The sequence below is a fragment of the Aegilops tauschii genome, chromosome 4 (genome assembly GCF_002575655.3).
Source record: "Aegilops tauschii subsp. strangulata cultivar AL8/78 chromosome 4, Aet v6.0, whole genome shotgun sequence".
NCBI lineage: Eukaryota > Viridiplantae > Streptophyta > Magnoliopsida > Poales > Poaceae > Aegilops > Aegilops tauschii.
The window spans coordinates 492,145,569-492,159,754 of NC_053038.3; the positions used below are offsets into that span (position 1 = coordinate 492,145,569).

The 14,186-nt window shown below is 49.1% G+C and overlaps 2 protein-coding genes across 5 annotated transcripts; one reads left to right on the forward strand and one right to left on the reverse strand.

Moving 5' to 3' along the window:
* Positions 1 to 4,336: 4,336 nt before the first annotated feature.
* Positions 4,337 to 12,969, reverse strand: LOC109741472 (uncharacterized). Of its 3 annotated transcripts, none has more exons than XM_073497120.1 (6): positions 12,565 to 12,941; positions 11,807 to 12,435; positions 11,501 to 11,725; positions 11,356 to 11,421; positions 4,700 to 4,832; positions 4,337 to 4,604 (listed from the first exon to the last, which is right to left on the reverse strand). In XM_073497120.1, the coding sequence occupies exons 1-4, from the start codon at positions 12,764 to 12,766 to the stop codon at positions 11,377 to 11,379; spliced, it is 1,101 nt and encodes a 366-aa protein (XP_073353221.1). In that variant the 5' UTR covers positions 12,767 to 12,941; the 3' UTR covers positions 4,337 to 4,604; positions 4,700 to 4,832; positions 11,356 to 11,376. The 3 variants fall into 3 exon arrangements, with proteins under 3 accessions (XP_073353221.1, XP_073353220.1, XP_020156150.2); XM_073497119.1 differs by having other exon boundaries at positions 4,700 to 4,837; XM_020300561.4 differs by lacking the exons at positions 4,337 to 4,604; positions 4,700 to 4,832 and having other exon boundaries at positions 11,232 to 11,421; positions 12,565 to 12,969.
* LOC109741471 (calcium-dependent protein kinase 7) lies at positions 6,484 to 11,082 on the forward strand. Of its 2 annotated transcripts, XM_045228012.2 has the most exons (9): positions 6,764 to 7,051; positions 7,158 to 7,361; positions 7,443 to 7,996; positions 8,428 to 8,571; positions 8,654 to 8,806; positions 8,906 to 9,021; positions 9,471 to 9,638; positions 9,960 to 10,184; positions 10,621 to 11,082. In XM_045228012.2, the coding sequence occupies exons 2-9, from the start codon at positions 7,291 to 7,293 to the stop codon at positions 10,753 to 10,755; spliced, it is 1,566 nt and encodes a 521-aa protein (XP_045083947.1). In that variant the 5' UTR covers positions 6,764 to 7,051; positions 7,158 to 7,290; the 3' UTR covers positions 10,756 to 11,082. The 2 variants fall into 2 exon arrangements, with proteins under 2 accessions (XP_020156148.1, XP_045083947.1); XM_020300559.4 differs by having other exon boundaries at positions 6,484 to 7,051; positions 7,158 to 7,996.
* Positions 12,970 to 14,186: the final 1,217 nt, after the last annotated feature.

Genomic DNA, 14,186 nt, shown 5'->3' on the forward strand with positions numbered 1-14,186 from the left:
GAACACATGCGCGCTAGTTGTTATGGCTCTTGAACACATGCGCGCTAGTTCCTACTGAAGAATGATCTTGGCCAGCTTCGGTTTTGGATGGCAATCGATGAAAGTGAGGTGGTTCTAGGATGGGTACATGTTCTGATTTCTTCTCATATTATGTATTCCTTCGCTTGCCAAGGTCATGTTATCCTTGACTTTGTTCGACATTGTGATGTTTACCGTTTTGGCACGTGATGCCCATTGGAGGACTTCTAGTCTCATCGTGGGAGATTCTCCTCTCATGGATCGTCGACGCATGATGTGGCTTACACGAATAGTGTTACGGAGCAAAACTCGCCTTCACCTTGATTGGCCTCTAGATGCCCAAATCTTTGTCTGGCACATAGCCAAAAAAGACATTTCTAGGTGTATAGGGGAGATCAAACACATCGTCTGATCTATCTGTGGTAGCCGGAGCCCCAGCTTTTTAAAAGCTCCGGTTAGAGAAAATGCATTGTATGTAAGCTTCTATTGTGCTCGTTGCAGTAGTGTGCACTCGGCAGCGAGATGATTCTTTGTCTTGCACTCTTGTGTAAATGAGACTAATTGTTCACCAGTTCCATATCTTTGTTGATCCCACCCCCTCCCCCCTACTCGCCTTTCTCTGTAGCAATGGGAAGAATGGGGAACCCTGTTGAAGTGTATATGTGGATTGTATAGTCCTTTCCATCAGTTTAGACTTTTGTTGCGACGGATTGTGCATGAAGCTTAACATGGTATCAGGGCATAAGATCTTGAGTTCAAGTCGTGGCTTTCACAGTTTATCAAAACATTATTGTTGCTCTCTGTGTCCACGCATAGGTCTCTTGAACCATATCTCTAAATCTATTCACGTGTTGACTTCCCACGTCACACGTGAGAAGGGGTGTTGAACTGTATATGTGGATTGCCTAACCCTTTTCATCAATTTGAACTTTTGATTGCGTTGGCTAGTGCATGGAGCTTAGCAAACCCAATGCTTCGGTGCGGGCCATAGATAGGTTAGGGTTAGGTTCCACAGTGGCGCAACATTGATGATGGCAGCAGCGTCAGCTTGGTGAATAACTTTCCCTCGAGCTACATAGGTGTCGTCTATAGTGGCGTCGATGATAGATTCCTGGCGTCATTTATTCAAATGAGCCTAGGTTTGTAGGGTATGTCGATGCGGCAGCGATACCATCTTTCCTCAGCAGTTTGATCCTCCGTCCTCTTCTCCATCACATCGGTGCGTCCTCTAGTGCCAGAGCAAGGCATGCGAGAAAATAGTGGAGGTCTTGCTCTAGAACTTGCATCGCTTCCAGCTGTGTCGACTTCTTTTACATGACGCTGATCCAGCAAGACTGTGGCCTTGATGAATTCCCGTTCCGATCAAGAACGACCATCTAGCTCCGGCGATGGAGCGGCTTTTGGGAAGAGCGTGGTCGCACCCTAGAAGAGAAGAGGTAGTAGAAGACATGGTCGCATTTACTCCGCAAAAATAAAAATAAATAGACGGAACTAAAATGGGCACTCCTCTTGGCACACAACATACGGTGGTCGGTGGAAGAATATATTTACGGATATGATCATATGATCAACCTTTGAAATTCCAGGAACAAACGCATAACTTTCTCTTACTTTAAATATCGCTGTCGGTGTGGTCAAGGACTTAGTCCCGAGGGGGGACAAAATGAGACTCCCTAAATCTATGGGGGGCATGGGTTTCAGGGATATGAGAGCGTTCAACCAAGCGCTGCTGGCTAAGCAAGCTTGAAGGCTTCTTGACTCCCCTGACAGCCTATGTGCGAGACTAATGAAGGCATACCCTCAAGGTCAGTTGCTAGATACAGTATTCTCAATCTCTGGTTCAGCGGTGTGGAAAGGTATATTGCATGGTTTGGAGCTGCTCAAAAAAGGTGTCATATGGCGGGTGGGGGACGAGGAGCACATCCGGACGTGGCGAGATCCTTGGATCCCACGACCATCTTCCTTCCGGCCGATCGCTCCAAAAGGCTCATGCCGTCTCAATCGTGTTTCAGCGTTTCTGGATGCTAATGGGGCATGGAGGGCTGATCGCCTCCGTGAATATTTTTGGGAGATGGATGTTCAGCATATTCTCAAAATTCGAACTTCTCCAAGACAGTGGTCTGACTTTATCTCATGGTATCCAGAGAAGAGTGGAGTTTTCTCAGTTAAAAGTGCATACAAATTAGCTACGTGCGATCACAACACAACATTTTCTGAAGGGGCAACAAGTGCGTCCGCGAGTGGATCCCGGTCCCTATGGAACTGTGTGTGGCAATCATCGGTCCCGCAGAAGATGAAGATCACTGCGTGGCAAGTTATAACGGGAGCTTTACCCACGCAGAAGTGTAAGGTGTTACGTCACATACCCACAACTTCCACTTGTCGGCTATGTGGACTAGAGGAGGAAGGCACTTTCCATGCCTTGGTTGCATGCGATCATGCGAGAGGAATTTGGTTGCAGATGCGTGACAGATGGCCACTCCCACCGGACGAGATTCTTCTTGATAACGGAAGGGAATGGCTTATGCACCTTTTGTGTAGAAGCTTTGATGATGTACGGGACATGATCATCATGTTAGTTTGGCGCATTTGGCAGCTAAGGAATGACCAGACTCATGGCAAGGAGGCTCCGCCAGTTTCTGCTACGGTGGACTTCCTCGAGAGTTATTACAAATCCATCAAGCTTGCTGGTCGGTATTCGGTGGACGAAATTCTGAAAGGAAAAATGCCATCTTCGGCGATTCCAACAGCTCTTCCTAGAAAGGAAAATATACTACTATCTTGGTCGGCGCCGGGTCCGGGTTATGTTGCCCTAACTGTCGATGGATCTTTCCAGGCAGCAGATAGCTCGGCGGCTGCTGGAATGGTGTTGCGCGACCATCAAGGACAGATCATCTTTGCAGCTTACCGAGTCCTGTTCCACTGTAACGACACTCTGGAGGCTGAACTTCACGCGCTCATGCCGGGTATGGCCTTGGCCATCCAACACTCGGTTCATCCAGTCGTCGTCCAGTCGGATTCTTCTGAAGCCTTGGCGAGTCTCTCAAGCAATGCTTTAACTCGCTCGGCTTACGGTCATTTGGTTCTAGAGATTAAGGAGTTGATGAGTAATAGGGAGTTTGTACCTCTGAAAACAAGTCGTTCTCAGAATAGAATTGCCAATCGGTTGGCCAATTATAGCCGATCCGATCGGGCTACATCGGTGTGGTTGCGTTCGGTTCCACCTTGTATTGAGGATTTGTGGCCTCTCGACTGTAACACTATGACATTTGAATAAAACTTCCTTTACTCCGCAAAAAAGAAAAAAACTTTCTCTTACTTTAGACACGAACCTAACATTTCTTTTCCTAGTCTTCTTAGATTAGAAAAAAGAGCCTAACCTTTCCAAGGCACCGCACGTACGTCGTCCATTTGTACATTTCTTTATATCAGAGGAATAGGTGCACACCTGCCTACATCAACATCACGCACCACGCACCACGCACCGCACTTTACAGTAGGCCAATCCTTTACTCCAGAAGCGTATTCGTGCCGTAGCGTTCGGTATCCACCAAACTTCCCCTATCATTTCGTGCAATAGTCATCTGTACCTATTTCCAGAAGTAATCCGTCTCCACCGCAGCAAATGCGGTGCGCCGTGCGTCCTGTCACGTCACGTCCTCTCGAGTCGATCTCGCGGTCGCTGTGGTGTGGGTTCAGATCGGCCCGTCACCGCCTTTCAGGTCCAGCAGATCGTCGATCGCGATCGACGGATGGCGTGTGGAAAGGTGGCAGCGGAGCGACCCCTGGCCCGATCGTGTCCCGACGGCGACGGCGGCCTAACCATGCCTCCCTCACGTTACCCATCGCGGGTCGCTCGGCCGAGATCGGCACGAAAGCGGAGCGGCAACGCGGCGCCGATCGGGGCCGCCGCCGCGACGTGCTCGATGCTGTACGTACGGACGGACGTAGTAGATCACATGACGGTGCGCCGCTCCAAGCAAACGGCGCATTGCGACGGCTGTACACCACCGGACCATGTGGTGGATGTGGCAGCGTGCCGTGGCTCCGCCGCTCTGTCCCCCGCTTCTCGAGCCCGGCCGGCGCATGTGGCCGTCGCGGCTCGCCAGGGCTTCAGGCGGGACGTGTCAAGCAAAGCTGAAACGCGCCTCGCCTCGTGCGCCCCAAGGGCGACCGGCACCGTCCACCCAACAGCTTGACCTGGAACACGCGACATCACACACGTGGGGAGAACAAGCTGTCACACGCGTGTCGTACATTCGTACTAATCCCTTCCTTCGTATGTTTTTTTCTCGAAAAATATAAGCCTTGATCAAAGTTATAGGAAAAATATCTGCATCTCATTTTTCTTATGATCTATTTATAATCAATCATGTCAGTCATTAGAACACTAGAGGCAATAAAAATTACAATCAGTTTCATTGGCCACCTAGCGACGATTACAAGCACCGGAGTGAGCCAAAGGCGCTGCCGTCATTGCTGGACAGACCTTGTTGTAGACATCGGAAAATGTCATGCTAAGGACCCAAAGGATCGGTGCAGTAACCATCGCCGATGAAAAAAGTTGTAGATCAGGAATATCAAACCTATAACCACACGAACAAAAGCGAAAAAACATTTGAAAATAGATCCAACGAAGAAAAGCACCAACCAAATTCCGTGAGATCCGACGGAGTCATACCTCCACAGGCCGGCCGATGCCGCTATACACACCATTTGGATGGGAATCGGACATGAGGCCGACATCCTTCGCACCACCACTGTCCAAAGGTCAACGAAAACGTGGCGGACCGCCAGCAGGAGGAGGAAGAAGACTTTTCTTAAGGAGGGAAGACAACCATAGATTTTTTTAGACGTCCATACGAGCAAATATCTACATCTCAAATACCAAAACACACACACACACACATCTAGGGGCATAGATTCATATTATATATGTTTGTAGATATAGAGAGTTTTTCTATATAAACTTAGTAAAATTTAAGAAATTTTATTCAAGCTAGGGTTTCTCTCTCGCTCGACTGCGCTGGCTAGGTCACTCATCCCCTCCAAACTTTGTCGGTGAGCCTGTGGATCCACCTCCCCTCTGCCTGCAGTTCAGGCGGCTGATGACGGGGAGGGGGCCCCGGTGCCTCGACTTCGACTAGTAGTTTGGGTTAGCTTTTTTTTTTTTCTTTCTCTTAGGTGTTCGGGCAAATGACGATTATTCATCCTCGAGAGACATCTTCCGGGCTCTGATTGTCCTCGAGTTCATCCATCGGGATGGAGTTGACGGGGCTTCGGCGTCGACCCTTGTCATCTTCTTGGGGCAGTGCGGTTAGGATTCTCGTCGTGCGAACACGGTGGTAGCATTACCGATTCAAGGTTTCAATGACGATGTCTGCAACTCCAAGGCACATGCTATGAGCGTTGGCGCTGTCGCAAAAGTAGAACTCCAGAAGGAATCTCGACGCCAACGGTTGGAGAGGGTGATGGTTCGACGAAAGGCAGCGGCGTCATAGTTGATGGGAGATGGAGCGCCATGATGGAAGGGGATAGATAGACAATTAATTTACTATACTAGAGTGTATGAGGGTCTGCGTCTGTGTTTAAGAAAATATTAAATAGTTTTTCTAACGATCATTGTAATTTAGCGGGGAAAGTACCTAAAAGTACTTGTTGGACTTGCCAACCACGGTAAGACAACTTCCCAACTATAGAAATAATCATGGAATAACTTTTTTGTTTGTGCGGAAAAATCATGGAATAACCTTTGCTCTAATATTCTGGCTTATCCAAACAAATCATCTCATATTCCGGTTGACACCTGTAATCCAATTCCAAAAGCCATAAACACATCTAATTCCAACACGGCGGAATTGTTCCCTCCTCCAAAATGGGGAAGCAGAGGTTGAGCCAAAGTAGACAACTATTAACTCCACACCAACCACCAATCCATCCAGCAGTATAACAATCTTGTGCAATCCACTGGCGTAGTTTCCCCCAATTTGGACATTTCCAAACGGGGCAACACGCAGCCCAACTCTGACTTGCCGTGCAGATAAACAAAATACTAGCACTGATCGGAGGAGCGAGACACGCTAACTTTGATTTGTACCGCGGATATAAAGAAACCAGACCAAAAACACCCATTCTAGAAAGAACGGAAATCCAAGGAGGCGATCACCGTTTGTGACCCGTGACGGTGACGGAGCCCGCCGTCTCATGCCGCCAAAGACCAAACACTTTCACCACCCCTGGTTTCTGTCTTTTTTTTTTCAGCAGAGCCCCTGGTTTCTGTCGGCGTCCAAAAAAAATATAAAAAACTCCTGGACCGTGACTGCGGAGTTCCAAAAAGAAAATCAAAATCGACCGCGGAATTCCAGAAAGGAAATAAATTTGACCTGCGAAATTCCGCCGAGAGTCGCACCTACCCCCCTCCCCGGCGGGACTATAAATCGCGGCCCTCCCCCGCCTGCCTTCCTCTTCTTTCCTCTCTGCAATTTTTTCCTACCACCCGTTTTGCGCTTTGCCCCCTCCGGAACAGGAGAATCCGTGTCAGCTCCCTCGGCGTGATCCTCCCCGTGCCCGCCCGCTACAGTCCAGCTCGCCGCCAGCCGTCCCCGTGCGCGCCGCGGTTTAGCGTCCTTGCGGCGGAGATTTCGTGCTCCGCGGGCCAGATTCGCCGTGCGGCCAGCCGTCGTCCAGCTGCTCCTCGTCGGTTCCCGCCGATCTGTGGTCGGGTCCAGCTGCTTGCGGCTGTGCGGTTCGGGCCGCGGCCAGGTGTGCGGCATTGGGGGCCCTCGGCGTGGGGATTTCCTGCCGGAGGGAGCTTTGCGGACGAAAAAGCTGCCTTCGGGAGGAACTCTTCCAGCCCCGAGGGTTTGGTCTGGTGTGCGGGGGAAGGGCGGAGGCCTCGTGTTTCGCGTGGGGTTTAGTTGGATTTCGTGGAGTGCGAGGCAGAGGAGTCTGGGCTATTTAGCGGGCCAGGTCCTGTGGTGGAAGGCCTCACACCGGAGATCTCCTCGCCCAAGAGGAGAGACGCCGTCGGAAGGTTTCTACTTCATCCTTCCCTGGTTAATTCAAGTTTCGCTCTGCTTTGCTTGCCGTCCAGTGATAACTATGGGTTGCTGACCAAGTTTCTTGTTGTGAAATGTCAGGTTCAGGATTTCCTCCTCGGCGAGAAATCCTTGAAGTTCTCCAGGTTTGCAAGTAGTGTTCTCTTGCTATTTAAGGACCCGGCAATTGTGAGAGACTGGGAACTTTCAGCCTTCAGAGGGTGTTGTTGTTGGGATGGGTAATCAGAATGGCACCCCCGGGAACGATTACTACAATCGGTTCCCCAGGGAGCATCCTGCTTCTAGGTATGCCGATGGGATTGAAGATGATAGCTACTCAGACTTGAAGAAATCTGACAAGCCCTGGCCCGATGCTGACTCTTTTAGGCCCACCGCCGCTGGTATTCTGAGGCAAGGGTTGGATCCGACATCCATCTCTGTCCTCGGGCGCAAGACAGCAGACCTAAGGGAGCATTACATCCTTGGCCGGAAGCTTGGGCAGGGCCAGTTTGGGACGACGTACCTCTGCACCGAGATAAGTACAGGGTGCGACTTCGCGTGCAAGACCATCCTCAAGCGCAAGCTCATCACCAAGGTGGATGTCGAGGATGTGCGCCGTGAGATCCAGATAATGCACCATTTGTCGGGACACAAGAACGTTGTCTCCATCAAGGATGTCTATGAGGACGCGCAGGCGGTCCACATTGTGATGGAGCTCTTGCCTGGCGGGGAGCTCTTTGACCGAATTCAGGGGAATGGCCGTTACAGTGAGATGAAGGCTGCAGAGATTACAAGAATTGTTGTCAGCATTGTGGCTATGTGCCATTCACTTGGTGTGATGCACCGCGATCTCAAGCCAGAAAATTTCCTCCTCCTTGACAAAGATAATGACCTGTCCATAAAAGCAATTGATTTTGGCCTGTCCGTCTACTTCAAGCCAGGTATGGTATTGAATTTCAATGCATGTACATGCACATATTTTTAAGCAATAAATAAATGCCATACTGTTTTTCTGCCTTTTTTGCTGTGTAATATTTTGTTGACACTGAAAGGTGGACATATTCAGTTACATTCCTGCTGCACCCTTAGCAATCATTATACAAGCCGCCACTTCAAAATTCAAACTAGTATATAACATCATGGCCTGAATGTTGACTAACACATCAGGAGTTGGTATATCACACATATGAATATTAGCTTATCATTGCTGCTTATTACTAGGATGAGGAAAATTGAAAATGAAACTCTGTTTCTACCTCGTTCATATTCGCATGTATCTGCATTATATGTACCCATCCCGAGTGTGAAGTGTTGTTATTTTCTGAATAAATTATTGTTTTTCTTTACTAACTTTGCTAATTTACCAATTCAGGCCAGGTTTTTAGTGAGCTAGTTGGCAGCCCGTTCTATGTTGCTCCTGAGGTGTTGCACAAACGCTATGGGCCAGAATCCGACGTGTGGTCAGCTGGAGTGATACTCTATGTATTGCTAAGTGGGGTTCCACCATTTTGGGCAGGTGATTTCTTTAAACTCTAGTGTTAAATTTGAGTCTATTATCTTCCTGGAATTGCTAAACTGATCAATATTGATTTTATCAGATACACAGAAAGGCATATTTGATGCAGTTCTGAAGGGGCACCTTGATTTGGAATCAGACCCTTGGCCTAAGATATCTGACAGTGCAAAGGATCTTATAAGAAAGATGCTTTGCAATTGCCCTTCAGAGCGTTTGAAAGCCCATGAAGTGCTACGTAAGTATATTTTATTTATTTCTTCACCCTTGCAAATTGTTTTAGTAGTCACGAACATTTTCCTTTTGTACTTATTTACCAATTATATGTTAATGCCAGGGCATCCCTGGATCTGCCAAAATGGGATGGCCACTGACGGAGTTTTGGATCCTAGTGTTATCTCTCGGCTCAAGCGGTTCTCTGCAATGAACAATCTACAGAAATTGGCTCTGAGAGTGAGTTTTCTCTGCAATTTTTTCCATTTCACATCTTTGGATCTTTACAAGTGTAATAGTTGAAATTTTGGTAGAATATTAACTTTATGCGGTATAATGGTCTCATGGATCATGGCTCTGTTTGTTTGGATTTTCCTATAATATGTTAGTTTACGACACATACATAGTTACTGTGAATCATCAATTGACATTACAGTTCACACGAACATGCCATTGGTCATGAATGGATTCTATTGCTGCCATGCAAGCAAGTTCATTTGAGCTGCTGCTTTAATCTCACTACATGAATTTCCTACTGCGGAAAGGGAATATGCTTTTGTTTTTGGCATTTAGTAACTGTGTGGGCTAGGCACTATGCTGGAATTTAATTTGTTTCATTATGTCCTGCATCTATCAATTTTGTAAACAGTACAGCCCTGTTTCTTCTGTGACACTTTATATGCTTCCAGGTGATAGCTGAGCGTCTTTCAGAAGAGGAGATTGCTGGATTAAGAGAATTATTCAAGACAGTGGACATAAAAAATAGAGGTGTAATCACTTTTGGTGAGCTTAGGAAAGGTCTGACAAGATATGGCAATGAATTGGTGGATACCGAGATCTGTGATATAATGGAAGCGGTAAGTGCGTGCCTCTGATTATTACGAAGGCTAGTCTATATGTGTGGAATGGGTAAATATTTTCCTGCTTCAAACACTGTTTAGCCACCACACACTATTCTTCAGTTCTTTTGTGGTTCTGGGATATCCTCTGTTGGAAAAGGCCTAACCAATATATATCATTGCTGTGATTATATATGGCATTTTTTTGCTGAAAAATGCCTAAGTTGTACATATATAGTATGCAGTAATAATATATATAACATGCATTTCTTGATTTGTAGGTAGTAAATTGTCTGCATTGCTGTCCTACTTTATCTAATCTGTCTGAACCTTTTTCAGGCTGATACAGACACTGATGTAACCATAAACTATAAAGAATTTATTGCTGCAACCATGCCTCTAAACAAGATAGAGCGGGAAGAACACTTGAAGGCAGCTTTTACATATTTTGACAAAGATGGCAGTGGCTATATCACAGTCGACAAGCTTCAACGAGCCTGTGCAGAATATAACATGGAGGGCACTCTCCTTGAAGAGATTATTTTAGAGGCCGATCAGAACAATGTAAGTCGATTATCCCACTCTAAAATATCATGGCATGCCTGTTAATTGTTAGTATCATTTAACTGTGGGTCTTAATTCTAATGCCTATTTAACTTGTGAAATCATACCTCTGTCCTTGGTGGCATTGGGTATCTACCACCAGCTATGCCTAATACCCAGTGTCTCAACAGCTCAAAGGAAAAACAAAATCTATATAGCAACAGCACGGAACACATAGATCTCAGATTACATACAGATTATGGTATCTGCATAATGTTGCAAAAAAGAGAGTAATAACTCATTACTACTTTAAAATCAACTTTGTAATAGTGATCTTAGCTGGATATTACTATTGAGAAAAATTGTAGTGTTACTTTCAGCATGACCTACATCACCGCTGATTTGTTTGTCAAAAACCAGCTGAATCTAATGAACGTGCATTATCTTTGTTTTTCAGGACGGTCAAATTGATTATGCCGAATTTGTAGCCATGATGCAAGGCAACGCCAACGGTGGCAATATTGGACTTGGGCGTCCAACACTGGAAACCAGTCTGAATGTGACCTTGAGAGATGCAGCTCAAGTACATTAATGCACAGATTTTGTTCTCTTCTCATTGCCATTATGTCCACGGCCCAAATTGGGTTGTGGGCATGTACTTCCGAAGTACGAGAAGAGAACTAGTCGATTCTTTCGGCGGCATTTATCGAAAATAAGCTGGTCTAGCTAGCAGTACAGTCATTGTGAGAGACAGCGTCGTGGGTTACATATAGTAAGTAGTTGTGTCCTGGTTCATATGGCTGCAAGACTAGCTGCTATCCATCAGGTGGAAGTAAGAGAGGGCGTGCGTCCAGTTCGTTTGTTCTTTGTATGGTCAGTTGTGTGCTTTGTGTCTAATGAAAAACTTGTCTTCATGAAATGCCATATCCCCAAGTTTGTTCTTCTTGCTGTTATAATTTTTAAAATTATGAGTCTGTCTGCACAGATCGTAATCAAGCAGCCTCAGGAGCTCTGTAGCTACCCTTGGTAAACCAGAGCAACAAAGGGTAGGCACAGCACACCAGTTCATGTCTTTGCAGAGACCAATTTGCTTAGTAGATCATCTTCTAGTTGGATGACAGATTTACAGTATGAGTATGGCTATTCTAGATGTGTAAGTATAATTTCCTTCTATGTAAAGATCTGATGAAACCTGAAGAGTTCTTGGCTCTGTTCAGGTGGCCTCCGACACCCGGGTCTCCTGCGCGGCAGCTATCTCCTACAGACGAGCCAGGCAGCACCGTCAGTAGTAAGAACGAACCTGTATTTTCGCACAGGCAGCAATCGGCAATATTTACCTTGACGTCTCCGTCTCTGGACAGGACGCACGTCGACGTGACCGCGCTGCCGTGGCCCAGCAGCCACCCGACCTCGCACACCACGTCGCCGTCGTCGCCGTCGCCGTCGCCGCCGCTCACCTTGAGCGAGCTCCACAGCTGCTTCGGCAGCAGCGTCACGACGCCGGCACCGTCCCTCGCCGTCCTCCGCGGCTCGTGGTCCGGCTCCAGCCCCGCGAACTTGCCCTGCACACCAGACATGTCAGTGTCACGCACGGCTATCTTCTTCGATGGACTGTGCGGTACGTGCTGCAGGAGGATGCTCACCGTCACGGGGTCCAGCGCGCCGGAGAACCTGGCGGCGCTCTCCCACTGCCCGACCACCTCGGACGCGGGGAGCCTCTCCCCGGCGGCGAAGGCGGACTCGCGGAGCGCGCAGCCGCCGAGCTGGTCGCCGTTGCGGTACGGGCCGTACCACTGCTCGGAGAACACCTTGACGCCGCGCAGCCGCGCCGCGTCCTTGGCCAGCGCCACCGTCTGCACCAGCCTGACCCGCACCTCCGCGTTGTCCGGGTGGCAGATGCAGTGCTCCACCTCGAGCACGGCCGAGGGGCCCTTGGGCCACGTGGCCACGTAGGAGCCCCCGGCGCCGCCGTAGGCGAAGGCGGTGGCGGAGGAGACGTGGCGCTGGTGGGAGGTGTGCACGGTGGCGGCGTCGGCCTCGCAGCCGACGGTGGGGAGGAGGCGGACGAGGCGATAGTGGAGCGCGCCCGGCGCGGCGGGGTCGGCCAGGGTGGGGCACTGCGTCTGCCAGTCGAACACCTGGACCCCCCACTCACGGTACGCGTCCGGGACCACGTTGGCCGGCAGCTCCACCGGGTCGCCGGCCACCGTGAAGTCCGCGCCGAAGCCGTCCCACTCGCCGGACACCCGCGCCGCGAACTCCTCCCACTTATCTGCGCACGCACGGACAAGTTTCAGTGTGCAGTTCAGTCGTGGCATGGCATGGCGTAATAACCCTGCCCATTGTCTTGTCAGTCAACAGACAGGAGCTAGTTCATGGTGGCTGGCAAGTGGCAACTGACCTGGCTGCGCGCCGGCGTCCGGGTCGTTGGTGGCTGCGGTGGTTGGGGTCGCGGGCGACACGGCGCGCGGCGCCGATCTGGCGGACGCCGAGGACCTGGTGCTGGTCCGTGGCCGAAGCAGCAGAGGAGACGGCGGGAGAAGCGCGCGCTGGTGGTTGGCGTTGGGGACGGGCGCCAGGCGTTGCGTCGACACGGGATGCATCCGTTCTTTTGTTTTTTCACTCGCCCTTGCGTTATTTTTTCGGTGGATTGGTGTTTTCCCGTGACCCGGGCTATCCTGTCGCACAAGGCTGATCGACGGCGAAGTAGTAGATAAAAAACGTGTGGGCGTGATTGGGATCAGGGAGTTCGTGGCCACGCCCGCCTGGGCCGCGAGCCACATGTTGCGTCCCCGGACGGGCTTTGGCGACAACTATAACATCATCCATGGCTAAGTATGAAAACGGTTTCTCAAAAAAAAAAAAGGCTAAGTATGAAAACGATCGAAGATTCTCCACAACATCTCCAAGCAGATCAAAATTTTGCCATCCATTTTGGATAGAGGAGAGAGAAATTTTAGTTGCCTACACTTTTTTCTTCTGCATACCCATATTTTCGGAACCAGATAAACAAAGTTAATACTAAATCAACGGCATTTATTTTGGGATGGAGCGAGTATTTCATTGCATAATTAAACATCCACTGCACATTATACATAAAACAAGTATAAACTAAAGGATACCCGAATTGGTTGATGAAAATTTAGGTTGATAATATAAGAACCAAAGTTAAAAATACATATTTGGTTATGTATGGTTGTAACAATATTAAATGGATTGTTTTCTCATATATGGTTGAACTGAGGTAAGTCTTTTTGGGAATACACACAAGTGTGCGTATCATGCATTAAAGGAGAAGGGGGGGGGGGGGGTTTAAAGAGCCCCGTCCACGAGTGGCTTACATTCGATAACATGAAGGCACTCCGGCCACCTACTGATTACAAGGGGCTAACTACTACCGACTGCCCACCTAGCCAAGGACCCAAAGAAGGACCCAAGGTCAATCTTGACAAGTCCCGCGGTCTTCCACGCTCGGCCCTCGCTCACCACCCTGTCGATCAGAGCATTAACCGAAGGTGCCGCACTATCGAAAACCACCGCGTTCCGATGCTTCCAGAGCTCCCACATCACTAGCGATATAATTGTCCGTATATCCTTGCTCCTAGGGCTTGTCGAAGTGCACGAGTTGCACCAATCCACCAACTTACGCTCGGTTGTTGGTGCCCAATCTGGCGTGCCTAGTGCCGTGAGTACGTGGTGCCATACTGTTCGCGCCAGAACAAACCCAAGAAGGATGTGGTTCAGCGTTTCATCCGCCTAGTCACAGAATGGGCATGAGGCTTGGTGGGGCAGTCCACGGCGAGCCAAGCGATCTGAGGTCCAGCATCTGTTCCTGCCTGCAAGCCAAGCGAAGAAGCAGCACTGTTGTGGCGCCCTTGATTTCCATGCCATTTTCGCCTACGGGGCTACCTCCATGCCCAAAAATTTCGCCGCGTAGGGCGAGAATGCTGAGTATGCGCCATCCTCCTCCCATGCCCACCTTGTGTAATCCTCCCTTGATGGCTCGAGCTCAATGGCATCTGT

Bases quoted from the DNA above. Each gene is read 5' to 3' on its own strand.
- LOC109741471 (XM_020300559.4), top strand. From the start codon at position 7,291: ATGGGTAATCAGAATGGCACCCCCGGGAACGATTACTACAATCGGTTC. The intron at 8,572-8,653 runs GTGATTTCTTTA...TGATTTTATCAG, and splicing joins GGTTCCACCATTTTGGGCAG to ATACACAGAAAGGCATATTT. The intron at 8,807-8,905 runs GTAAGTATATTT...TGTTAATGCCAG, and splicing joins GAAAGCCCATGAAGTGCTAC to GGCATCCCTGGATCTGCCAA.
- LOC109741472 (XM_020300561.4), bottom strand. From the start codon at position 12,946: ATGTGGCTCGCGGCCCAGGCGGGCGTGGCCACGAACTCCCTGATCCCA. The intron at 12,436-12,564 runs GTCAGTTGCCAC...GTGCGTGCGCAG, and splicing joins GGACGCCGGCGCGCAGCCAG to ATAAGTGGGAGGAGTTCGCG. The intron at 11,422-11,500 runs GTAAATATTGCC...GCTCGTCTGTAG, and splicing joins CCAGAGACGGAGACGTCAAG to GAGATAGCTGCCGCGCAGGA.